Source organism: Scomber japonicus, chromosome 2, assembly GCF_027409825.1.
Source record: "Scomber japonicus isolate fScoJap1 chromosome 2, fScoJap1.pri, whole genome shotgun sequence".
Classification (NCBI taxonomy): Eukaryota; Metazoa; Chordata; class Actinopteri; order Scombriformes; family Scombridae; genus Scomber; species Scomber japonicus.
The window spans coordinates 3778580-3804188 of NC_070579.1; the positions used below are offsets into that span (position 1 = coordinate 3778580).

Sequence of the window (25609 nt, forward strand, 5' to 3'; positions counted from 1 at the left end):
AAGAGACATTTCCATCATTATTGCTATGTTACATTTTCATGTCTGAGGTAAAATAGGACATGATAATGTGTGATAGGAGCTGTTTAGTGGTGTAAAAGCTAAAAATATACACTCTCTCTGCTCTCAGTCATGAATCAAGGTTTAATCACATTTATTGATCAGTCAGATTATTGATTATTGATGTTTTCTAAACATATCCGAGGTTCAACGTTTGTTATAGACACTTTTTATGAGGAGAATATGAACAGTGTGTGAGGGGTCAAGGTTAGGTTGTCAATAAATAACGGAAGTCAATGTAATATCCTGACAAAGATAGCTGTGCGTGTGTGTGTGTGTGTGTGTGTGTGTGTGTGTGTGTGTGTGTGTGTGTGTGTGTGTGTTTGGGTCTCCCCAGCAGAGTTTGAGGGATCCAGCGTAGAGTTGGGACTCTCGTCTGGGCCTGATTTACCGAGGCCCCAGCGAGTCTGCCTGCCTCACTTTGTTTACTCGGATGAAATCTGAAACAAATGTGACTGCGATAGACCACCAACCCGCCCCCCCCTCTCCCCAAACCCCCAACCCACAATCAACACCACCCCTCCCATCCTGCTGCTGCTCTCTCTGTGTGCGTTTTGTTTTCTGCAGCTCCAAATTAACACAAGCGCTGATGTGATGTAATCAGACCCGACTGTCCATCTATTCAACACTGTAAGATATCTCACCAGCTAGCCGACACATTCTCATTAAAGTTTGTCATGTTTAATCTGATCTAATCTCACCATGCTCGTGTTTATTCTGCCGTTTCTCATCGATAGCCAACAGTGTCTGACACATGAAATAACTTTATTTTACATGTCTCATAATTTTGTACCAATTCCCTTGAAGTGTTCTGAGTAATTTACATTTCCTGCAGAAGGGAAGAAGTGAAAGGAGGAGGGTCGGCAGTTTGGTACAAATTATATGAAAAGTGGAAAAAGAGTGAGTTTCCTCCAGAGAGTATCTGGGCTCAGGCTTAGAGATCGGGTGAGGAGCTCCAACATCTAAAGCATCGAGGACTTCACATCGAAAGGAACCAGCTGAGGCGGTTTGGGAAGAAGGTTAGGATCGTTTTGGGCACTTCCCTCTGGAGGTGTTTGGGGCATGTCCAACTTTTAGGAGATTGATTCAGAACACAGTGGAAGGATTACATATCTGTCCTGGCCTGGGAAGTTTGGGATCCCCAAGGAGGAGCTGGAGGGCGTTTACTGGGTTTACTTAGTCATGAGCGACGGAAAATGGATAAATGGATGGAAAACCAGTTGGTTTAGTTGGTAAGTACCCACTCATTATATTTGGGTTCATTTGTGGTTATTAATTTGGAAAATATCAGTAATGCTTTATTTTACGTCCCCTAATTTTAGACCAATTTCTTGGAAATATAGCCGAGTGATTCGCAGTTATTTCATTTCAAGGATAATTTGCAGAAAGGTGGATGAAGAAAAATGAAAAGAAAAAAAGTGTTAAGCTGATTGAGTTGGTCATTACATTTGGGTTCATATAGTTTTTAATTTGCAACACATCTAAATAAATTGGACTTCAGGTGACAGAAAACTTTTCAGTGTGTATGACGTTTTCCTACCAAAACCCAAAACCTTTCAACAAAATGACAGTTACATGGCGGCTACCTTTAGGAAATGATGGCGAACATTTCCTGGAAATTAGTAAGAAACTATGCAACCTGTCCTAGCCTAAACCTAAAATAATAACACACATTTATCTGCTGACCCTTTGGAGAGGCCCCACCCCTAGGTTGGGAACCGCTGGACTAAACTAGCTAACTGTATATAAAGTAGTATAAACTAGCTAACTGTATATAAAGTAGAGTAAACTAGCTAACTGTATATAAAGTAGTATAAACTAGCTAACTGTATATAAAGTAGTGTAAACTAGTTAACGGTATATAAAGTAGTATAAACTAGCTAACTGTATATAAAGTAGTGTAAACTAGCTAACTGTATATAAAGTAGTATAAACTAGCTAACTGTATATAAAGTAGTATAAACTAGCTAACTGTATATAAAGTAGAGTAAACTAGCTAACTGTATATAAAGTAGTATAAACTAGCTAACTGTATATAAAGTAGTATAAACTAGCTAACTGTATATAAAGTAGTATAAACTAGCTAACTGTATATAAAGTAGTATAAACTAGCTAACTGTATATAAAGTAGTATAAACTAGCTAACTGTATATAAAGTAGTATAAACTACTGTAATACTGCATACTACATGACTCATAATACTGCAGTACTTTTACTGTAGAAGAATATTTCATGAAGGACTTTTACTTGTAATTAAGTATATTTACATTGTTTTATTGGTTCTTTTACTGAAAGCACCAATGTGTAGGATTTAGTGGCATCTTATGGCTCATTCCTATTGTTCACTTATTAAAACATACTTATGAACGTTATATTCCATTTCTTCCAAGTCTATTCCACTAGATGCCACTAAATTCTACAGACTGCACCTTTAAGTAAAGCTAATTACTTATCTGACACCATTTTTCAGTTTTGGACAACAGTGTTATGAGACAGTAATAGTTTTATCCCTTGAAAAACAATTGTTGAGCTACATCTCAGGATGTGAAGGCATCCTCCTCAACACATGGAGGCGATGTGGTGTTTGATTTCGGTAACCATAGTGACCCCAGTGTGTAGGAATTCCTAAATAAGCTCCTCGGAAACCATCCAACATCAAAAGCAGTCGATGTTGAGAGTTTGGTTTTGCAACAGTGACCCTCCAAAGCAGCAGGTTTCATCCTCCATAATGAGACACATTCTCTGTCCGCCCGTCCCTGTCCCTTCATCGTCTCCGGAAACCCTCGAAACCACATCAAAAGAGATGAACTGCTTCTCTCTAAATCTATCTGTCCACAGCTGAAGACGGTGTCAGCACTATTTAAGACAACAGACACGAAGACACAGCAATCTATAAATCACTTTGCTTTATTTAAATCAGCGGTTGGCAGTTATGCTATAAACAAAAACATAAAAAGGACGACCAAAAATAAGATCCAGCTAGAATAACTGTACTTGGCACTTAATGACTGTGTTGTCAAAAGGAAATTATACATTTATATTCATATGTGTGTGTGTCAAGTGCCTCCAATATACACATAAGCACCAAGATGGAAACCACAAATACCAGCTTTTACGTGGTCTCCACTTCCTGACACCAGATTCTCATTAATATTACAAATATTATTTCAGTAACCGACACAAATCCCCTTCGTGTGTAACCCCCAAAACCCACAACTTCATCTTCAGTACAGCCAAGACCCGAGAAGCAGAGGAGGAGGAGGAGGAGGAGAGGAAAGTTTGGTCATGATGAGGAAGAAAACCATGAGCATGATGATCAGTGGAATTCAAATTCAAAATGGAAAAAAAACTCCAGACGGTTAAATAGCCTCAAAGTGTGAATCATGAAGGATCATTCTGGTGATTTCCTAGTTATTAGATATTTCTTACCGTCAACACATCTCATGTTCGGATCCAAGCCAACAATTAACTGATCTACTAGCAAGTATTGTGTGTGTGTGTGTATCCAAATCCTGCATTATAAAGAGTTTTGTCACGTCCGTCTGTCTAGAAACGGCTCCAAAATAGAAATCAGTGATCGTGTGTTGTGTCTCTGGAGAGTAGTTCTGTGTAAGGCAGACGCTACTGAGCATGTGCAGGAACGCGGTTCACTAGCATGTCACAACCTCTTGACTTCTCACTGAAGTTCTTTGAGAAATGTATGATGTAATTCAAAAGTCAAGAGGTTTTAATCCACATATGCACAATAAGCTAGCAAAGCTGTACACAGGACTACTCTCTGGAGACTGAAAACATGATCGCTGATATTAGTTTTTGGAGCCGTTTCTAAACAAGCTAATGTGGCCAAACTTGAACATGTTATCCAGTGCAGCCAAGGTCTACTTCACAGAATAAGATACATCAGGCTTTGGATACACACACAAAATACTCGTAGATCAGTTGATTGTTGGTTTGGATCCAAACATGAGATTTGTTGACAAGAAGAAAAGTAGTGCCAGCCTTATCCTTAAAAGATTTATATGCACAAACACCCCAGAATGATCTCACTGGTTAGAGAGTCTTTGGTCTTGATTGCAACAACCCAGTGACCCAAACAGCTCTAGTTAGTATCGGATATATAGAAATAGCTGCTGAGGCTCATGAGTACTGTAGTACTGAGTCTAACGTTTATAACTAACCTCTGGCTGATGGCATGTAAGAGCTTTAACTCTGTACCTGATTGGCTGGTGGTATCTTCTTTTAAACAAGGCTACTTTATCTATAACAACCAAATTTACCAAGCATTTAGCTCGGTGTAGCAGGGTGCTTAAGTTCATAACACTATCTTTCTTCTCTTCTTCAGATTCACTCTCAGGTTACATTACAATTGTTCCATTTACTGAGCTTCATCTCAACCAATGAGATCATTTATGGTTCAAGAAATGTTTGGATTACTAAACCTCATCAGCTGACAGTGACTTTACCGTCCACTCCTCCTTTTTCCTTCTACACCAACATATTGATTATTTCCTTCTGGTGATTTCCTCTGAAAACAGGATATGCTTCATTTTGCCCTTAATATCTGATCCAGGACCAGCCAATGAATCTGTTCACCAACAGTTTACAATTGATTTATTAGCAATGACTGAACCCAGATCAGTTGTTCGGGCCCTTTAGTGAACTCAGGCAATGATGCAATCATAAATCGGCTGAACAATCCTACAAATAATAAAAGGCAAAGCCTGGTCTCAACTGAAACAAAAAGCACAAAAGCAATAATCAGAAACCGAGAAAGGAATGAAACAAAAAGTGAAAAAGCAGCTGGAATTGAAAGCATGGTGCAAATAGTAACAAGAGGAATGACTAACCCTGAAACAGGAACATCATACTACACATCCCAGAACATTTCTGTCATTGAGTGACTCAGTTGATGAGTTACAGGAATACAGGCTGACCAGATGGTTGGAAATTTGCTCTGACCAAGAAAGGTTTCTTCTACTACCGTCGATACAAGAAAAAACAAACAAAAACATGTTGCAGCATTTCTTTTTTTTTCTTTGCAGAGTGCATTCTTCCTGTTAATCATGCTTGTTCCATTCACTGATCTGTGACCAGGAAATAATCCAGATCAGCCGTCATCGAGGAAGCTTCAATCCCTGAAATGTGAGCAAGTGACTACAGGACTACAGGTGCAATCCAACAACTCCCCTTCTGTCTTTATTGATATGATGGGAAAGTGAACAAACGGCCTGTTGTGGAGATAGTTTTTCTCTAATATTAGTTATATTCTGTGACAGTTGAGATGCTGTGAGTCATGAATAACTATATCTCCCGAAAATGATGCTGGAGCGAACAAGGCCGTCTCATTTTTCATGAATTAAATTCTTTCGTCCTCGTGAGTATAGAGAGCGAGGAGTCACATCCGCTGAAAGGAAAAGATTCACCAACTTGTGTTCAGTGCTGCCATTGGTGACCCTTATCTTTATTACAGTAACACTAATAAAATAAAACAGTAAATTGCCTGATTTAGCTTCCGGCAATCAAAAGTTTGTATTGGCTGCAATGGAAGAGACCTTTCTTTGTCAGTCTTAGTCTTAAACACTTTATTGGAAAGAATTTATTGATATTTTATGCTCCTATGTTTTAATTCTTTATTCTTTTTCTGTAAAGTCTCTTTGAGTCATGGCACACTACCATCTGGTAGTTGGTACTTTTAACGTGACTCCGAGTCGCTCAAATGTCCGATTTCAGGGAAGTGGCGTCGCAGGAATTTGGTGCATAGTAGATGTCCTTGATCAGTGCTAAGGAATGACTTTATGCTTTGTAATTGTTGAGGAATCAAAACCGTTTCCTTATACGTCAAGCTGTCTTTGATCTGTGATGGATGATTTGTAGGTTGTTAGCAGGATATAGAAACAACCAAATCAACCCAACCGAAAGCTCCAAATGGGCTTGTTTCCATAACCAAAACCCTGCTCACCACCACAAATCAAACCACAAATCCAAGAGGAACCCAAGACAACAAAAAGACTGAGGAATTTAGAGTTTCCTTCAAGTTTTCTCAATCTTTCCAACCTCTTGTGGAAGATATGAACGTCCCAGCTCGAGCAAAAGTCACATCAAGTTAAAAATATCTGCCTGCCCTTCTGCACCTTCAGTCCAGTGACTCAACGAAGGGTTTCAAGACATTAAACAGGACATTTGGGGCGAGGGCAACGTGTTATTCGATGACCAGTATTTTAAAAAGACACAGTATGTAATGATCTATTTGTTCGGATATCTAATCTCTTTAATGCTCCACACTGCAAGTATCAGTCTGGATTATTCTATTCAGAGCAGGTGACACATTTTTCACATGGCGGGGGTCTCGTTTTGGAGCCGAACTCAAATGCATCACTAATAATAATCACGGTCGTCGTCTTCATCTCGAAAACAGACCAAAGTTCAATCTGGCTTCATGAGGAGTCGTTCGACAGACACAAATTGAAAGTAAATTGGTCTCTTAAGGGACATTTTGACAAGTTTGAACACTCCACCATTTTTAATGCCACACTTTGATGATGAAAAATGAATTTATTTTTATTTATTTTCTTACTTAATGTTTGCTTTCTTGCTAAGAGTTTGATAAGTAGATTGTTACCATTCTCATATCTGAAGCTGGAGCCGGTAGATGGTTAGATAAGCTTAGTTTAAAGATTGGAAACATGTTGAACACAGCAAGTATAGCTCTGTCCAAAGGTTATAAAATCAGGCTAACAGCACTTCAAAAAGAAGTGTAAAAGTGATAAGTTGTGGTTTTAAGGGGGTTTATGTAGCAACTACTTCTTCTGGGAACCTTACAATGACGTAAATCCTCACCTCAAAATAAATACAATATAGTCAGTCATCTTTTAAGGTGCAGGTAAGCAGATGTTTATAACCTCTGGACAGAGCTAGGCGAGCTGTTTCACCCTGTTTCCAATCTTTACGGTAAGCTAATTGTGTTCTAGCTCCAGCTTCATATTTAATGCACAGATATGAGAGTGGTATCAATCCTCTCTGCTAACTCTCAGCAAGAAAGCCAATAAGTTTGCCAAGATGTCAAACTTTTCCTTTAATTGCCTCATGTATCTCAAAAAACATTGTATTCTTAATTTCCTGCCTTCACAGGAGACTTCTTTTCCCCAAAACTCCACATCCTTCATCCCTATTTCCCCTCCCCCTCCTCCCTCCCTCCTTCTATCCCTCCCTTTTATCATAATGTGCATGAATTGAAGACACATTGTGACCGTCCAGACACATCAAGGTGAGCGATGCATGGACGTCAGGTGATGGAGTAGATGGAGGTACATTGGGGAGGACTGGGAAGTGTTTTTGTATGTATGTGTGTGTGTGTGTGTGTTTTATCTGACGGTGACACCCAGCTTCTCCAGCACTCTTGTCCCTTTCTCCTCGTACTCCTCCCGCGTCATCCAGAAGTTGTCCTTGTCCTTCATGATGTCGGCGAGCACAGCGCCGCCCAGGAACACCATGTGTTTACGCCGAGGGGGGTCCTCTATCCTGATCTTGAATTTCTGTGGTGGAGATGAGGCGGAAAGAGAGTAGAGAGTGTTAACAGAGATAATAATGTGTTGAAACCCCCGCCACCCAGCGAGACCCCTAAAATAGACTGAAGTAGATTGTCTTTTAATTACAGGTTGGTGGATTTCCCGGCAGGAGCAACAGAGCGGACTTCCTCTCAGGAACAATTAGATGTTATATTTTTACCTTGTCATCATGAACCATGACAATAAGAGGCCTTTCTAAGAGCTAAACTGGGGCTTCAGTGCCCTCTGGTGGCAAAATTACTAACTACACAAGACAACAAGAGAGCTTGAAGTGAAACTAAAGGACAAGGAGCGAAAGTTTGCATCTAAAATAAGCTGAAAATCTCACACGTAGCCACAAACCGAAGTTACAAAGTGCTTCATATAATATAATATTAACAGAATAACATACAGGTAAGGAAAAGGGAGTGGAAGTTTCTATCTAAAATAAGCTGAAAATCACACACAACACAGTCAAAGATGATGACTTTAGATTATTAGTTAACTAATGCTATAAAGACCGAGCAAAGTCTTGGATGTCCACTTAATAAATCTCTACTGCATCAAAAGGTGCAGTAAGAGTTTAATACATGATGATTAGATTATTAGTGTTTCTGTATTAATGGCAGAAATTACTTTTGTTGCATTATCAAGTCTCTAAGCATGAACTTTCTAGGAGTTACACTGTGGATTTAGTGCCATCTGGTGGTGAAAAACGCTAACTGCACAAGACAACAAGAAAAGCTGGCAGGATGCTTCACATTAATATAATATTAACAGAACAGCAGGTATACTATTACTTTAAGTTCATCAGTATCACACTCAGGTATATTATCATTCTGACAATATTACTCATGTACATAATGTTACTTTATTATTTCTAATTGTTTTTATTGGTTGTCTACTTATAAATTTATCATTCTTTATTGATGCTCTTTCTATTTTTGCTCTCCACTTTGCTGCTGTAATGCTGTAGATTTCCCCATTGTGGGAATAATAAAGGATTATCATCTTATTATGAAAAGATTCCCATCAGAGAAAACCCTGAAAACTGAGTGCTTTAAAGAAATGCATTCATGTTAACATCAGTGGGGTTTATCTGTAGGAAGATGTGCTTTGATAGATTCATCACAATGTGGTAAATGTGCACAAAATTACATTTAAAATAATCAAATTAATCTTCAGTATAATAAACTGTGTCAAATTACTCTGCAGCACATGAGACACTATACGTAAACTCTTCACATGTACGTAGTTAGTCTCTCTGTCGTCTTTCTAGGTTTCCAGTTCACACTTTTTTTCTCTCTGTACTCACCGATAGTTTGTCGACGTCTCCCTTCAGCACTCGCTCCAGGTAAAGCTGTTTGAGTTCGCGCTCCAGGCGGGACGGCAGGCCGGGGTACATGGTGGAGCCTCCAGACAGGACGATGTGCTTGTAGAACTCAGATCTGATCAATTAAAATTAAATAAATGATGAATGATCTCCATTTTATTCTTCTTCATCACTCATCAATACCACTCTGCCTGGCTGTGGGAAGACTGAACTGAACCTTAATGTTTGGGGTGGAGTTCATACAGTTAATATATAAATATGTGCATCATCATCAGCTTTTTTCAGGTTTTAATTCCCAGTGTCCCTCATTTCTCCATATTCTGTTTAAGAGCTTTTTAAGAAGAAAGAATGAAAATCTGCTATGAAATTTAACATGCATAAGATATGTGATATGAACTGTTTATGGGGGATTACTGCAGCGTTAATCCGATAAAATGCACAATGTTTTTGAATACCACATAATGTGTAATTTTATACCTTTTGTAATAGTTATAGTTATACATGTCAAGGAAGGATGGAAAACCAGGAGGGACAATGATGCCGAAAATAGAGAGATATCTAATATTGCTTTTTTTTTTTGGAACTGATTCAGTGCTTTTTTAACACTTTTCAAAGCCACAAATGTGTTTCTTGAGCCCCTGAGAACCTCTATGGTCATTTTAAAAACATTTTAATGTAACTTCATTAAACATAGATTTTTTCTCCACCTCAAAAAGTCTCAAGTTGGCAAAAGTTTTACAATATTTTTTTCCAGGTTGTATTTTAATGTCAGAATTTGTGTACTGCATGTATTTGTGGATATTATAATGCAATTATAAAAAGGTATTAAGTGTCTTTTCCTGGTTTTAAAGGCTGCGTTACAGTAAAGTGATGTCATTTTATTTACTGACCAGACTGTTCTAGAAGTTCTATTTTATCTTTATCCACTTAGTCATTATATCCACATTACTGATGATTAAATATTTAATGAACGCACCAGCGATCATGTCTACAATACTGTCGCAAAATAAATATATATGGAGGTATTTGGTCATAAAATCGTGATATTTGATTTTTCCTCCAGTACTTTTGTCAATTTCTTATTTAGTTTAATTTATTTGACGATGAAGTTTGGTTTTACTCTCTGTGCTGAAGTCTCAAGTATCAAAGCGGCTGTGGCTCAGGATGAAGAGCAGATCGTCCACTAATCGGATGATCAGTCCACATGTTGAAGTTTCCTAGGGCAAGAAACTGGACCCCACATTGCGTTTGAACGTGTGTGAATGGTTGAATGTGGCTTGTACTGTAAAAGGGTCGGAAGTCTAGAAAGGAGCTTTACAAATTCGCTCGTACTGTTTCCCCAGCAGCTCTGGACAGCTCACCTGGTGTCGATATCTGCAGCCTGGATGGTGTTGAAGAGCAGCTCGGCCACACCAACCCCCTCCACGTTGATAAGGTGAGGTTGAAACAGAGCTTCGGGGGCTTCGAACCTCTCTCCTCCCACTTTGATCACCCTGCCGTCTGGGAGCTGAGGACACAAAAACAAAACATTTAGAAAACAGTTCACATGTTAAATCTGTTAAACTAAAGAGGAACAGGGTTTATGAGCATCTCTGACCGTGTAGGACTCCACCAGCACCGTCGTCTCCAGCGCCAGCTTCTGCTCCTGCTCGATGTTGTAACCGACGTAGCAAAGCTTCTCCTTCATCATCCTCACCGTCTCGAAGTCAGCTGAGTGGTTGAAGGCGTAACCTCGCAGCAGAAGCAGCTGACGGACAGACAGTACAGGAACATGAACCAGGGTCACTTCAACTCAAGATAAGGGAGGAGGAGGTGTTGAGGATATTATTAAATGTAATGTAAGAATAAATATGTGTTCTGAGTTTGACATACCACAGAAAAGTGTGTTGTTAACCACCCTGCCAAATTTGAATGATTAAAAAAAATAAATCGCCAAATATATGAAATTAGGCTTCAAACCTGTGTAAAACTCAGCCTCTGAAGCCCCGCCCCCTACCAAGTGTCACCTGTCAATCAAAGTCACCACCTCTACCAGAAACACGGATGTAAAGCTTTCTTCTAAGAGCTTTCTGCTGCTAATTCGGTGGCTAGCTCTGCGGCTAACTCAGCTAACTGGCTAACTGTAGACTGTAGTAGTAGTAGTGTGTGCTGAATGTATTTATACCTCTACAGCAGCAGGGGCGGGTTTATGCTAATCCTAGCTCCACAATTCAAATCTAAATGGTTGAAATGCTTTTCACACCTTTTTTAGAAATACATTTATGACCTATTTAATGTGTTTAGAAGAAAATGTCTGAATTCACTTTACACAGCCATTAAGGCCGCCTTCTGGTTCTCTTATCTCTCAGCTTTGGTCACATAGTTCATCAAATTCCTCCACTCACAAATATTTTCCCACATCACCACCAAATGCCAGCTGTAATGTATCAGTGAGGGAGGCGTGAGGCTGCTGGTACCTTGATGAGGTAGCGTGTGATGTCCCTTCCTGCGATATCGAGGCGTCGGGTCAGGTGAGGCAGCGAGAAGCCTTCGTACACCGGACAGATGTGGGTGACGCCATCGCCGGAGTCGACCACCACACCAGTCAGCAGCCCTGCAACAGGAAAGTGGAGAAGTCACTGAATGCTACAGCTGGGGATTAGTTTTCAAGAGTCATGAAGGCAAACGAACCTTGAGCGTAGAGAGTGAGGACGGCCTGGATGGCGATGTAAACTCCGGTGAACTGGTACGTTTCAAACATCACCTGGAAGGAGACAAAAGGAAAGGATCAGTTCATGAATAGGAAGAAGAAGAAGAAGAAGAAGAAGAAGAAGAAGGTACAATATAGATTTATGTTCTTGGGTTTCTGTTAGGACTAGAAAAGCAACCGGAACACCTACTTCAATGATCTTTTCCCTGTTCTTGGTCGGGTTCATGGGCGGTTCGGTCAGCAGGATCTTGCAGTCGCGTGAGTTGATGTTGAGCTTCTCGGGGCCGAAGGTGTAATCCCACAGGTGCTTCATGTCGTCCCAGTTCCTGACGATGCCGTTCTCCATGGGATAGTTCACCTCCAGCATGGAGCGCAGCTCGCTGGCCTCGTCTCCCACCATCAGGTCCTGCGAGAGGTCAAAGGTAGATGTTAGTTAGAGCTTCATCTGCTGTTTCTCTTCACTATTTCTAGCTGTCAACAGAGCTGACTTATCTAATCATTTGGCTGGAGGCAAACCAGTGAAACCAGCTTTAGTGAAACCAATGTTTAGATAACAGTGTTTGACTGTAAACACATCGTGAACGTCTCAGGCAGTCAGAATTACCTTGATTTCAATGTTTCCAACTTTAGCAGTGGAGCGGATGATTGGCCGGCCAACCAACGCTGGGAAAATGTGTTCGGGGAAGTTGGAGCCTGCATAGCCGCACTTAACAAACTGGGAAGAGACAGAAGACAAACACACAAATGTTACAATATTTACAATAACATGGTGAAAACTAAATGCGCTAAAAGTTAAATTCATATCATTGGGATAAATATTTTTATTATGTTGAATGCTATAATGATTACTTTGTAAGTATGTTTATCCAAGTACTGCACTTAAGTACAGTTTTTGATCATCATTAATCATCTCACCAGCCCTCACATTTATCTGCTGACCCTTTGGAGGGGCCCCACCCCTAGGTTGGGAACCACTGGACTAAACTAGCTAACTGTATATAAAGTAGTATAAACTAGCTAACTGTATATAAAGTAGTGTAAACTAGCTAACTGTATATAAAGTAGTATAAACTAGCTAACTGTATATAAAGTAGTGTAAACTAGCTAACTGTATATAAAGTAGTATAAACTAGCTAACTGTATATAAAGTAGTATAAACTAGCTAACTGTATATAAAGTAGTATAAACTAGCTAACTGTATATAAAGTAGTATAAACTAGCTAACTGTATATAAAGTAGTGTAAACTAGCTAACTGTATATAAAGTAGTATAAACTAGCCAACTGTATATAAAGTAGTGTAAACTAGCTAACTGTATATAAAGTAGTATAAACTAGCTAACTGTATATAAAGTAGTGTAAACTAGCTAACTGTATATAAAGTAGTATAAACTAGCTAACTGTATATAAAGTAGTATAAACTAGCTAACTGTATATAAAGTAGTGTAAACTAGCTAACTGTATATAAAGTAGTGTAAACTAGCTAACTGTATATAAAGTAGTATAAACTAGCTAACTGTATATAAAGTAGTATAAACTAGCTAACTGTATATAAAGTAGTATAAACTAGCTCCACCTCCAGCAGCTACAACAGTAACATGCTGCTCTAACACTGATGCTTCACTATTAATAATCTAATGATGTCATATATAATATATCACTACTTTTACTGTAATACTGCATACTACATCACTCATAATACTGCAGTACTTTTACTGTAATACTGCATACTACATCACTATAATACTGCAGTACTTTTACTGTAATACTGCATACTACATCACTATAATACTGCAGTACTTTTACTGTAATACTGCATACTACATCACTCATAATACTGCAGTACTTTTACTGTAATACTGCATACTACATCATTCATAATACTGCAGTACTTTTACTATAGTAGGGTTTCTTTTTGTACATGTCTGTATTGGTACTTTTACTTCAATAAAATGATCTGAATATTTCTTCTATCTCTGGTTAAAGTTGTTTATATGATGTTGGGAGTATTTAGTGTTAAATGTTATGAGCCTAACTCTATCAAACACCTAAAAACTGAACATATGCTTCCAATCTCTGTGTGAGTAACTCGACTCATCATTTCTTGAACATGTCTGAACATTCAACAAGACATCTTAAAACAATTCATTCAAATGAGACTTTTCCATTAGTTGTAAGTGTTTATGTGACACAGGAGTCTCAGTGAGTGTTCATTCATGCAGACTTCCTCTATAGTCTGCTGCTTTATAAACGGTGCAGGCACATTTTAAATGATGACCATTCAAACAGCAGAAAGCTACAGCACACTTTCCTTACATGGAAGAAATGCTTCAACTTCCGCAATAAAACGACTCGAGTCTGCGCACTGCTGCACTTCAAGCGAAAATCCTTCAACATTAATCGCAAATATAAGATAATATATATAAACTGATATAAACGGATATAAGTTGCTATAAACATGCGACCGCTTTACAATGAGTCCAAAGTGTGTTTGTAAGTAAATTCTGCGTTTTTAGGAGAAGATGAAGTGAAGTACGGCTGATGGAGGGCGGGGCTGCACACACTGAAAACAATAATAAAAGATAATAATAATAATTACAGGCTTTTATTTTAACTCTGTCTCTACTTTATCCTCTCAGTCCGTGCCTGGTTTGCTTCATGTTGTGAATATTTAAGGAATAAAACCGAGGACATGAAAGCTGCCGGAGCTTACGTTAACTATGACTGAAGTTAGTTTCTGATTCGTAGTTACGGTGAAAGTTAAGGGGAAATGTTAATAATGATGTTTAACAGCTGATTCTGCGCTTTTTTAACCACTTACACTGATGATAAAGTGTTAGACATCTTAACAAAAAGTCTTAACTCTGTTTAAATTTTATTTTGCAAATGAGAACAGAAGAAAAAGGGCAATTTCACAGTTTTGGCTCCCATAGGCCTACAGATGAACATTAAGACTTCAGAGATTCATTTAACAGTTTCAGATTTGTGAAACCTTTTATACTATTTGTGAAAAACAGAAAAAGTTGATTTCACCAATATTTATATGCAAATCCAGATCACTGTACTTCAATGTTTAAAGGATCTTTAGAGTCTCCTTGTTATAAAAGTGCAAAACAATAAATAAACTGTATAATGAACTCAAAATAAGTGCAGGAAGTCTGTGTCAAACTAATGATTTGGATCAATGTCGAGTAGATTGTTTCCTGTTTTTATACAATTCTCAAACTATATTATATATTGTGCATAATAGACTACAAATACAATGTTTTCGTCTCTTTAACAGTTGGCCATTGGTGATCTATGTAATGCAGAACGAGGCTATTTAACAGAGTAAATATATTAACCTTTAGTTACAGCAACTAAAGCATTGTGTGTGTGTGTGTGTGTGTGTGTGTGTGTGTGTGTGTGTGTGTGTGTGTGTGTGTGTGTGTTTTAATGTGGATATGCTCTGTTGTGGTCTGGATGGGTGAAAAGCAATGAAATTGCCCTTTTTGTTCTGCTCTCAAAAGGAAAAACAAAGGATTCATAAACCTGGAACTGTGTTTAATAAATCTCAATGAATCTCGAATCTCTGAAAAGAAGAAAGTAAAATCACTCTTTTCTCTTTCACAAAAATAAAGGAGGACATTTAACACTATTTCACAAGTTTAAGTGATTAATAAGATGCTATATACACCATTATTTATGTTTCCCCTTAACTTTCCTCTCAACTTTTGCCTTAAGAACGAATCAGAAACTAACTTCGGCGTCTTCATTCACAATCAGCTCACTTTTAACTTTAAACTTGAATTACTAAATAAACTAACTTTCCAATGTGGTCACTTTCAGGGTTGTGTTTGTATTATTGATCAGTGAACCGGAGCAAATGTATGTCTCATCATACAGTTACACAGGACTTGATTAAAAAAGTTCAAAGGGTGGATTAGGACAATGTGGGACACCTTTTGAAATTCTGACTTTTTAAGCATATTTACATATAAATCCAGTAAATTATATCAACACCTAATATTATGAATTCCTTGAGATGTTTCCTTGTTAAATCAGAAGACAATTTTTAGATATTGTAGTCAAAAGGAAACCCTAACCCTAGCCTTATTTTTTTTAGCCTGATTTATACAAAGCAGACTTTCTAATTTAATTGTGTCGGCCTTCATGTTGTTCTGCTTTCTGCATCAGATAGTAGCCTGTATGTTGACATGTGTAATGTTAAACAATATAACTCACACAGTTTGCATTATGCTAGTTATAGCTTTAGAATAACTGTATAGAAAAAGTTGTCCTACATTACATTATCCTAATCTACCTAAATAAACCGGATTGTGCTCATTGGAGACATTCCTGACTGAACCACAGCAGGATGAACATGAAGGGTGTTATGGTTTAACTGGTGACCGTGTTAAATGGTGACTTCTCCTATAAAAGGCCTTTGTAGTTTAATCCTTTTTAAATACGTACTAATCTGTGTTTAATATTTAAAGCATCTAGCCATTATTGTAAGTTACATTGTGTCCAGAAGACTCATTCACCTCTGTTGAAATGTGAGAGTCATCGGTTAACACGGTCACCAATTCAGCCGTAACACCTGCAAGCCAGACTCACACCTGAATCAGCTGACTGACATTTATCCAGCTGCTGAATCCAGCTGTTGAATGAGACGAACCCAGCTGTTCAATGAGATGAATCCAGCTGCTGAACAAGATGTATTTAACAGCTGGATGAGATGAATCCAGCTGCTGAATGAGATGAATCTAACAGCTGGATGAGATGAATCCAGCTGACAGACACATTCCTCTCTCAACCCAGCCCAGCCGAGCTAAAGCATTAGCACTTCCTGTTTCCAGTTTCTGCTCAAACTGCGCCACCTGACAGAGACATGCATTGAGATTTAAACCAAGCAGCCTGTTGGGAAACTTACCCCGGTTCCATTGTCACAAACCACGACTTTCCTCCCTTGACTGTCCATGTTTTAATATCCCTGAAACAGCAGCAGCAGCAGCAGCTTCCTCCTGCCTGCAATCTAACGTCAAGTTAACTAACACACAGGAAGCAACACTAGTTCCGCTTCTGCTCTGATTCCTTCCGAATAAAAGTTGAATCTCTTCTTCGCGGTTAACTGTGATTGTCAGCCAGCACGTTATGCCCATTAGCGCCATCTACTGCTCCAGAGTGTGGACTGAAGATTAAATCCATTTATTAATAGGGAGGATTGATTGGATAGATAGATAGATAGATAGATAGATAGATAGATAGATAGATAGATAGATAGATAGATAGATAGATAGATAGATACTGTCTCAAGTAGGGCAAATTATGATACCAGCACCAATCCAAGTACCTTAAAGTGATACTGATACCAACTGAGTACTTCATTAGATACACATCATGTGAATAGAAGCATTAAATTGCACAAATGTCACCATCCTCCTCCACATCTAAATGATTTCAAAAAAACGCTTGCATTGATTGGCTGCGAGCAAGTCCATATAAATAGTCATATTTTCTATTTCTGGGTGCAAAAAGGATCAATGGCAGGTATCGTTTGACGGGAGACATTTTGATAATACTTGGTATCGATTTATTTCGGTCAATACCTTAAAGGTATCGAGATACCCAGCCCAAGTCTCAAGGGGAGTGTGTGTTTCACAGTCAAGATTTGGTGCAGACTTACAGTGACATCAAAGCCTAGTTTGACCCAGTCTACGCCAATGTATGATACCTAAGTTATGGAAAATTCTCCAACACTCAATATATTTGTCTGTCTTGATCATACTTACTACACGCTATGATTGCATGTGTAATGATCTCCTCAACCTGGCAGTGCTCACATGAAGTGGTTGCATTCTTTCCTATTATATTGAGTATGCTCTTATTCTGTTGTACATGACCTCGTCTTTCTAATGATTGATTTTGATCCAAACACACTGAAAATACCAAATGTAAAAGAAATACAAGACGATGTAAAAAGACATTTTAGAACAATTAGAAAGAGTCAAATGAGAAATCAAAAATACACTAAAATAGAATTAGACTGATAAAACAGGAGAATAAAGGTTTCATTATAGTGCTGTTAAGTTATCACAAGCCCCAACTTAGATTTTATAAAAGGGGTCAATAAAGAGAAACGTTTCAGATATATGGAGCATAGAAATTAAAAACTGCTTCTCAATGTTTAGCGTTGACTTTTGGAACAGAAAGTAGACCTGCCTTCAATCAGAGAGGTCTGGACGGTTCATATCAGCTTGATCCTAACATTGAGCACAAAATCAAGTAACAGGGCAGCAATATGCAACTATCCAGGCTAAGATATTCATGTTTGCAATCCTGAAAACTTGATTTGAACATTTGAAACTGTCGTCATTGATTTTTATTCGCCACAAGGGCGCAGCACAACACAACTGTCTTAAAACAAGAGTCAGGTGTTCCTCAAATAAACATCGTCACTTTGTCCACTGACAGGGCGAAAAAACCCATGTGGCCATTTCATGTTAATCAACCATGTTTTTATCATTTGAAATGATGCATGGTGGTTTTATTACCTTTCTGCTGTTCTTTTATGTGTTACATTGAGTAAATACGATTTGCAGAGGTGGAAAAAGTCATCAGATACCTTACAAAAGTAGCAATAGCACAACACAAAAGTACTTTCAGTAGAGCAAAAGCTGGCTGATGGAGGACAAAATCCACAGTCCTCCTTCTGTGTATAAATGTACTTAAAAGTTAATCTGAAGCTAATATGAAGCTTCAGCGTCCAAATCTTCATCTTCTATGTTTCAACGTTACAGTGTTTTTAGTAGCAAAGTCTTTTTGTTACTATACTTCCACCACAGAGAAACAGGAAACACTAAGAGGGAATCTGATGCTAAACAGACTGTAAATGTGTCAGATATCACTTGATATGACTAACCCACACTGATGAAGCTCAATAGAAGATGATCATCTACTTTTAAATGACTGTGTGGAAACACTGTGGATTTAATCCTCCAGTACTTTACATTGAAAGCACTGTAGTTTTAAAACACTTGAAAATGTGCGTAGTCATAGTTGCCTTTTTACACATCCAGCAGACATTTGGAGTCATGTTTCTGGCCTCCTTGTGAATCCAATAAAGTCCAACATTCACGATCCATCTGGCTCAGTTTTGGTCCGTCAGCATCACACCAACATTGAAGTCTAAGTAAACAAATCATTTAATACCACCAAAAGATTTGTTTTCCACCCATAATAGAGATATAGAATATAAATGTTGATATAAAAGTTGAGCCTTAAACCACAGCCACGCCATAGAACCACAGTGTAAGGCCTTTAACCTCCACTGTGGCACTAACAGCCCTCATTGGTACACTAATAAAGGCTGTTAGTGCCTACAGAGGCTTTTTAAGATGTATTAGATACAGAGATATTTATATTCATCTGTTTGGAAGATAGTTTAATATGGCAAGAGAAGAAGCACAAAGCATGACAATGAGGGTTGAGTCCTAACAAGGACAAGCATTCATACATCATGCTTTGTTTGTTCCTAAAAAAAAAAAAAAAAAAAGGGAAAGTATATGTAAAAAGTGCAAACAGCAGCTGATGGGACGTTTATAAAAAAAATTTAAAAAAAACCCAGTAACATCCACTTCTTCAAATACACAAGTAAAGACTTTAACCTACCATACCATTGGTGAATGACATTTGCTCAGTTGTCATGGAGATGGTTCTGTTGCCACATGAGCCTGACAGCTCTGAAAAAACTGATAACTGGAAGTGAGTTGGGATTACTTGTATTAAAATAAAGTTCAATTCCTTTGAAAGGTTTCCATCCATTCATGAATTATGATGGTTCAGCTGCTCTTTATTATATCTTAATCAAATTACGTGCCTTTAATAATCATGAGAACATGTTAAACTCTAAAAAAAAAAAAAAAGAAAAAAAAAAGAAAACCAAAGGCTTGCTTCCTGTTTTTGTGTTATTGCCACAAGGTTTATTCATGAGTCACAGCCAAGGAAGCCAAAATATGGTTTTGGCAAAACACAAAGAGCTGTTGGTTTGATCAAATAAAACTGACCAGACTATAATGAAGCCAAACTGAACTTCGACCGATGATGACACTACTATTGGCCTTACCTTGCAATATATGCTTGTACTGCATGAACCAATCTTGTTTAAAAAAAATGTTTGTTCTGTGATTTGCTATTTTAAAAAAATAGTAGAAAAAAAGTCACAATAGTGAGATGTGTTTGGTGCTTTGCTCCGTAAATATTAAAATTCATGTTGTGTCTAAACCACGTCACTATAATGATGTAAAAACCTGAAAACGTCCAACAAACCTCCCCAACAAAAACAGGCGGAGCAACATTATGAAGACAGGCCAAACTACAAGTCTATCAGAGTGACAGTAGAGCTGCAGTCAGGACTGGTCTCTCTGTTTCTTGTCTGAAGGAAAAAAAGTCAAAGTTCATCAAAATTTTGTCAACAACACAGCATCCTCTCTCAAACACTGGTGAGTACAGCTGATATTTACTGTGTATCTGTAGCTCTTTACTTTCTCTACTAAAAGTTGGATAGTAGTTCAGGAAGAGAACCGATAATTCCTCAAGGACTTAAATACAGACAGGACTAACGAGGGAATAAGGGGGACGGTTCCAGGTGTGGAGGTTAAAGCAGGCTGGGGAGGAGTACAGGAACACAGGAGGGACACATAAAGCAGACAGACAACCAAAACCCAGAAAATGCAATGAGGCCAGACTGGACTGTGATAGGACCATGACAAGAGAGCAGAAAGATTTCATGGTGACACTTAGTAGATAATGACTTCAAAAGATAGTCTCAGGTTCGGCCCATGTAATAATGGGCCGAACATAAAATAAGTCTGGGCATTCCCTCAATGGTGATAAATTTGGAATTGTAAAGATATAACAAATCAATTAAAGTTGAACCATTTTAAAATATCAATACATTAAATACAAGGCTGAAGACATGTTGTTATGGGGCACAAAACAAGAAGAAAATGATACATGCTAAAAATGTTTGAGTCTTATCCAGTTAGATAAACTACAGACATAGTGTCCAATGGCTTAAGTAGTTGTTTCTTTTATGCTGGTATGTACAGACATGGGCAAATTTGTTGGTATCCTTCCATGAAAATAGAAGAACCTACAATTTTCTCTGAAATAATTTGACATTGGCATCCATCATTGTTTATTCAATATTTAATGAAAATCAGACATTGCTTTTGATTTTTGATTTAACAAAATATTTTAAATAATAAGGCTAAGCTAATATTTTGTTGCACAATCTTTAGAGGGAATCACTGCAAACAAGCAATTTCTGTAGCCCTTAATGAGACTTCTGCACCTATCTGCAGGTAGTTTGGCTCACTCTTCCTGAGCACACTGCTCCAGTTGTCTCAGGTTTGAAGGGTACCGTCTCCAGACTATATGTTTCAGCTCATTCCATAGATGTTCAATAGTATTCAGATCAGGGCTCATAGAAGGCCACTTCAGAAAAGACCAATTTTTTGTTCTAAGCCATTCTCTGGAGCTTTTAGGTGTGTGTTTTGGGTCATTATCCTGTTGGAGGATCTGTGGCCTGCAACTGAGATGGAGTTTTCTGACACTGGGCAATATGTTTCTCTCCAGAATGCGTCAGTAGTCTTGAGATTTCATTGTACCCTGCACAGATTCAAGGCACCTTGTGTCAGACGCAACAAAACAGCCCGAAAAAATCACCAAGCCTCCTCAATGTTTTCCAGTAGGCATGGTATTCTTTTATTTGAAGGCTTCATGTTTTCCCCTCTGTGAACATACAGCTGATTTCCAAAAAGCTATTCAGAATCATATCTGGGAGTGCAACAAATATATGCAGGTCATTTTAGAATATCTTTGTACAATAAGCAAGAATTGATCTCTTTTCACGCTTTCTTTTTTTTTTTTAACCCTGTGACATACCAAAGGCATACAGATATATATGTGACAATTACTTTTAATTTAATTTCTTTATCTGTTTTCAGGAGAGATGAAGCATGGTTTCAATGAGTTGTAAGGGTACCAACAAATATGTCCATGTGCAACTTAAAACATTGTATTATGCTTTTTTCACTCTTTCCCCTTTTCTCTCATTATGTAGATATGTCTGCTGCCAGCTGTCTGAGATCTGAAGATCAGTTTCTGTGCTCCATCTGTCTGGATGTGTTCACTGATCCAGTCACCACACCATGTGGACACAACTTCTGCAAAAACTGCATCAATGAGCACTGGAACAGTGATGACCAGTACCTGTGTCCAATGTGTAAAGAGGTTTTCTACGGAAGACCTGACTTGAAAGTCAACACTTTCATCTCTGAGATGGTTTCTCAGTTCAGACAGGAAGCTCAACAGAAAGCCAGCAGCAGCAGCTCAGAGCAACAAGCTGCCAAACCAGGAGAAGTTCCCTGTGACGTCTGTACTGGAACCAAACTGAAGGCCCTGAAGTCCTGTCTGGTGTGTCTGACCTCCTACTGTGAGACTCACCTGGAGCCTCATCTGACAGCTTTAGGTCTGAAAAGACATCAGCTGATCGACCCTGTGGAGAACCTGGAAGACAGGATGTGTATGAAGCACGATAAACCTCTGGAGCTGTTCTGTAAGACCGACCAGACATGTGTCTGCATGCTTTGCTCTGTTTTAGACCACAAGACACATGAGTTTGTTCCTCTGAAAGAAGAATATGAAGGAAAGAAGGCAGAGCTGGGGAAGACAGAGGCTGAAATTCAGGAGATGATCCAGAAGAGACGACTGAAGATTCAAGAGATCAAACACTCAGTTGACCTCAGTAAGGAAGCTGCAGACAGAGAGAAAGCAGAAGGTGTTCAGGTCTTCACCGCTCTGATGGAGTCTGTTGAGAGAAGCCTGAATGAGCTCATTGAGACGATTGAAGAGAAGCAAAGAACAACAGAGAAACAGGCTGAAGACTTCATCAAAGAGCTGGAACAGGAAATCTCTGAGCTGAAGAAGAGAAGATCTGAGGTGGAGAAGCTCTCACACTCTGAAGACCACCTCCACCTCCTCCAAAACTTCCCGTCCCTGAAAGCTGCTCCACCCACCAAAGACTGGACAGAGGTCAGCGTCCGTCCATCATATGAGGGGACTGTGGTGAAAGCTGTGGCTCAGCTGGAGATGACTCTCAGAAAACAGATGAAAAAGATGTTTGAGGCTGAGCTGAAGAGGATCCAGCAGTATGCAGTGGATGTGACTCTTGATCCTGATACAGCACATCCTCAGCTCATCCTGTCTGATGATGGGAAACAAGTAAATTATGGCGATGTGAAGAAGAATCTCCCAGACAACCCAGAGAGATTTTCTAATTGTTGCTGTGTGTTAGGAAAGCAGAGTTTGTCTTCAGGCAGATTTTACTTTGAGGTTCAAGTTAAAGGGAAGACTAAATGGACTTTAGGAGTGGCCAGAGAGTCGATCAACAGGAAAGAAAACATCCCACTCAGCCCTGAGGATGGTTACTGGACTATTTGTTTGAGAAATGGAAATGAGTACAGTGCAAATAATAGCCCTCCAGTCTGTCTCTCTCTGAAGTCTCGTCCTCAGAAGGTGGGGGTGTTTGTGGATTATGAGGAGGGTCTGGTCTCCTTTTATGATGTAAATACTGCAGATCTTATTTGCACCTTTAATAACCGCTCCTTCACTGAGAAACTCCACCCATACTTCAATCCCTGTCCTACCGATGATGGTAGAAACTCCACCCCTCTGGTCATCTGTCCTGTTAATAACACTGAATAATTGCTTGTTTTATTTCAAATGATTGTTTTTGATGAAAGTAAATAAGCATATTCAGAGTCATATACTGTCCATTGTGCAAACTGGGAAAAACTATCAATACAAAGTAAGATCAATCAATCAGTCAAACTTCACCTGTCATACAGGTTAGTGCAGTTGAAAACGCTTCACTGATGACTAATAGAAAGAGTGAGTGTAGAACATAAATCCAAAAAAGGGTTTAATTGAATCAAATTGAAATCAAGAATAAAACAATTTTTCACTGTGTTGTAAAGCTTCATTGTAGAGTAAGATTAAATCATGATTAAACAGAATATGTGTTGTAATTTTACAGGGTGTAATAAGCTGAAAGACAAAAGAATGACAAGAAAATAATTGAGAATAATTGATTGATTGTGATTATTTAATCTTTTAAGTTTCTTCAAAGCATTCTCTGTTTTCCTCTTTTTAAATGTGAGGTTTTGTTGCTAGAAAAAGTAATGCGAATACCTTGAGCTTTCAGAGATTGTGAACATTTTTACAATGTACTGACCTTTTATACAATAAGTAATTAATCAAAAATATTAGATTGTAATTGTTAATGAAAATAATCATCAGGTGCAGCAATACAGTTGATTAATATGTCAGTAAATGGATTTACTTATTTTGTCTGAAGTTTGGTTAGTCACTGTCCACTTTCTCCAAATTCTGCTTGTTTGAATACTGATGAAATGATAATAATTTACCTAAATCTATTAATATGTGAAAAAATGAAAGTATGTAAAGTAAACTGGGTCTGTTATTTTAATGCACAAACACTGGTATTAGGGTTGTGGGTTTTGTGACGGTTACTCCCCCTATTGACAGCTTCACATTACTGCATCAAAGTTGTTGTTTTGTTTTTTAAATGAAGGATTCATGCTTAAAGTCTGTGTAAAGTAAGAATAAATATGTGTTCTGAGTTTGACATACCACAGAAAAGTGTGTTTTTAACCACCCTGCCAAATTTGAATGATTAAAAAAATCGCCAAATATATGAAATTAGGCTTCAAAGTTGTGTTAGTGTCTTTCTCTGTTCCCAAACGCTGTGGGTGTTCTCGCCGAGTCCGCTGAAGCCCCAAGTGTCACCTGTCAATCAAAGTCACCACCCCTACCAGAAACATGGGCGCTACGTGTGAGAGCTTTCTGCTGCTAACTCACCTGCTAGCTCGGCGGCTAACTCGGCGGATAGCTCAGCGGCTAGCTCGGCGGCTAACTCATCGGCTAGCTCGGCGGCTAACTCAGCTAACTGGCTAACTGTAGACTGTAGTAGTAGTAGTGTGTGCTGAATGTATTTCTACCTCTACAGCAGCAGGGGCGGGTTTATGCTAATCACTAAATCCTGAACACAGAAATCTTGAAACACAGTTTGTGAAACCTAGCTCCACAATTCCAATCTAAGTGCTTGAAATGCTTTTTACACCTTTTTTAGAAATACATTCATGACCTATTTAATGTGTTTAGAAGAAAATGTTTGAATTCACGTTAATATAAAGGGCATATAGCTTAGTGATATGACTGTCAGAAATGATAATGTCTGTCTCCTGCTCAAATCACTTCTTCTGTCCTTAACTATATAATAGCGTGCTCAGTGTCACTGTTCACAGCATCTTAAACCAAGAAGCGCTCCTTAGTTGAGCCCTGTTGATAAAGTTTAAAACAACATGCAGCTGAGATAACTGCAGGTACTTATTTTTTATTACTGCAGTAAGAGGAGGAGCAGCACTGCAAAAACATGACAGACAGGCTCAGTGTGTCATTCTCCAGAAATGAAATTAAAAGCAAAGTCTCTGCCAAACACTGGTGAGTACAACTGATCATGTTTAATGTTTCAACAACCAGCTTTAACACAGGAGACAGGAAGTTCATCTCTTTTCATTTCATACTGACACTTGTGAGATTGGTGAAAATATAACTGAAGACATTTTTACACAGAGTCAGTACATCCAACAGTTCTCTGGGCTTCTGTAACTGAATGTCTGCGGTTAAAAATGAAGAACACTGACTCACTTGATCTTATCACTGTTTATAGATCACTTCTGACAGACAATGCAATCTATTTCCTCTACCTATTTCACATTAAAAGCTTTGCACCAGTGAACTAGAAAAAGGCGTGTATAGTGAATCAGCTACAAGCAGACTTGCAGGTAGAGGAGGAGCAACACTTTACAGATAAGAGAGCTGCAGCGTCACTCTCCAGAAATGAAACTTAACATTAATCA

General features: G+C 38.5%; 3 protein-coding genes across 5 annotated transcripts in view; 2 read left to right on the forward strand and 1 right to left on the reverse strand.

Annotated features, from left to right (window-relative positions):
• The window catches only part of LOC128376266 (E3 ubiquitin-protein ligase TRIM39-like), a 230296-nt gene that overhangs the window by 115431 nt on the left and 89256 nt on the right, over positions 1-25609 (forward strand). The window lies entirely within an intron of this gene.
• Positions 2949-16629, reverse strand: LOC128376856 (actin-related protein 2-B). The gene is made up of 9 exons (XM_053336714.1): positions 16537-16629; positions 12228-12338; positions 11814-12029; positions 11605-11677; positions 11391-11527; positions 10532-10681; positions 10296-10441; positions 8917-9049; positions 2949-7589 (listed from the first exon to the last, which is right to left on the reverse strand). The coding sequence occupies exons 1-9, from the start codon at positions 16582-16584 to the stop codon at positions 7419-7421; spliced, it is 1185 nt and encodes a 394-aa protein (XP_053192689.1). The 5' UTR covers positions 16585-16629; the 3' UTR covers positions 2949-7418.
• LOC128376187 (E3 ubiquitin-protein ligase TRIM39-like) lies at positions 21730-23372 on the forward strand. Of its 3 annotated transcripts, none has more exons than XM_053336397.1 (2): positions 21730-22413; positions 22537-23372. In XM_053336397.1, the coding sequence occupies exons 1-2, from the start codon at positions 21732-21734 to the stop codon at positions 23370-23372; spliced, it is 1518 nt and encodes a 505-aa protein (XP_053192372.1). In that variant the 5' UTR covers positions 21730-21731. The 3 variants fall into 3 exon arrangements, with proteins under 3 accessions (XP_053192372.1, XP_053192371.1, XP_053192370.1); XM_053336396.1 differs by having other exon boundaries at positions 21732-21958; positions 21995-23372; XM_053336395.1 differs by having other exon boundaries at positions 21732-23372.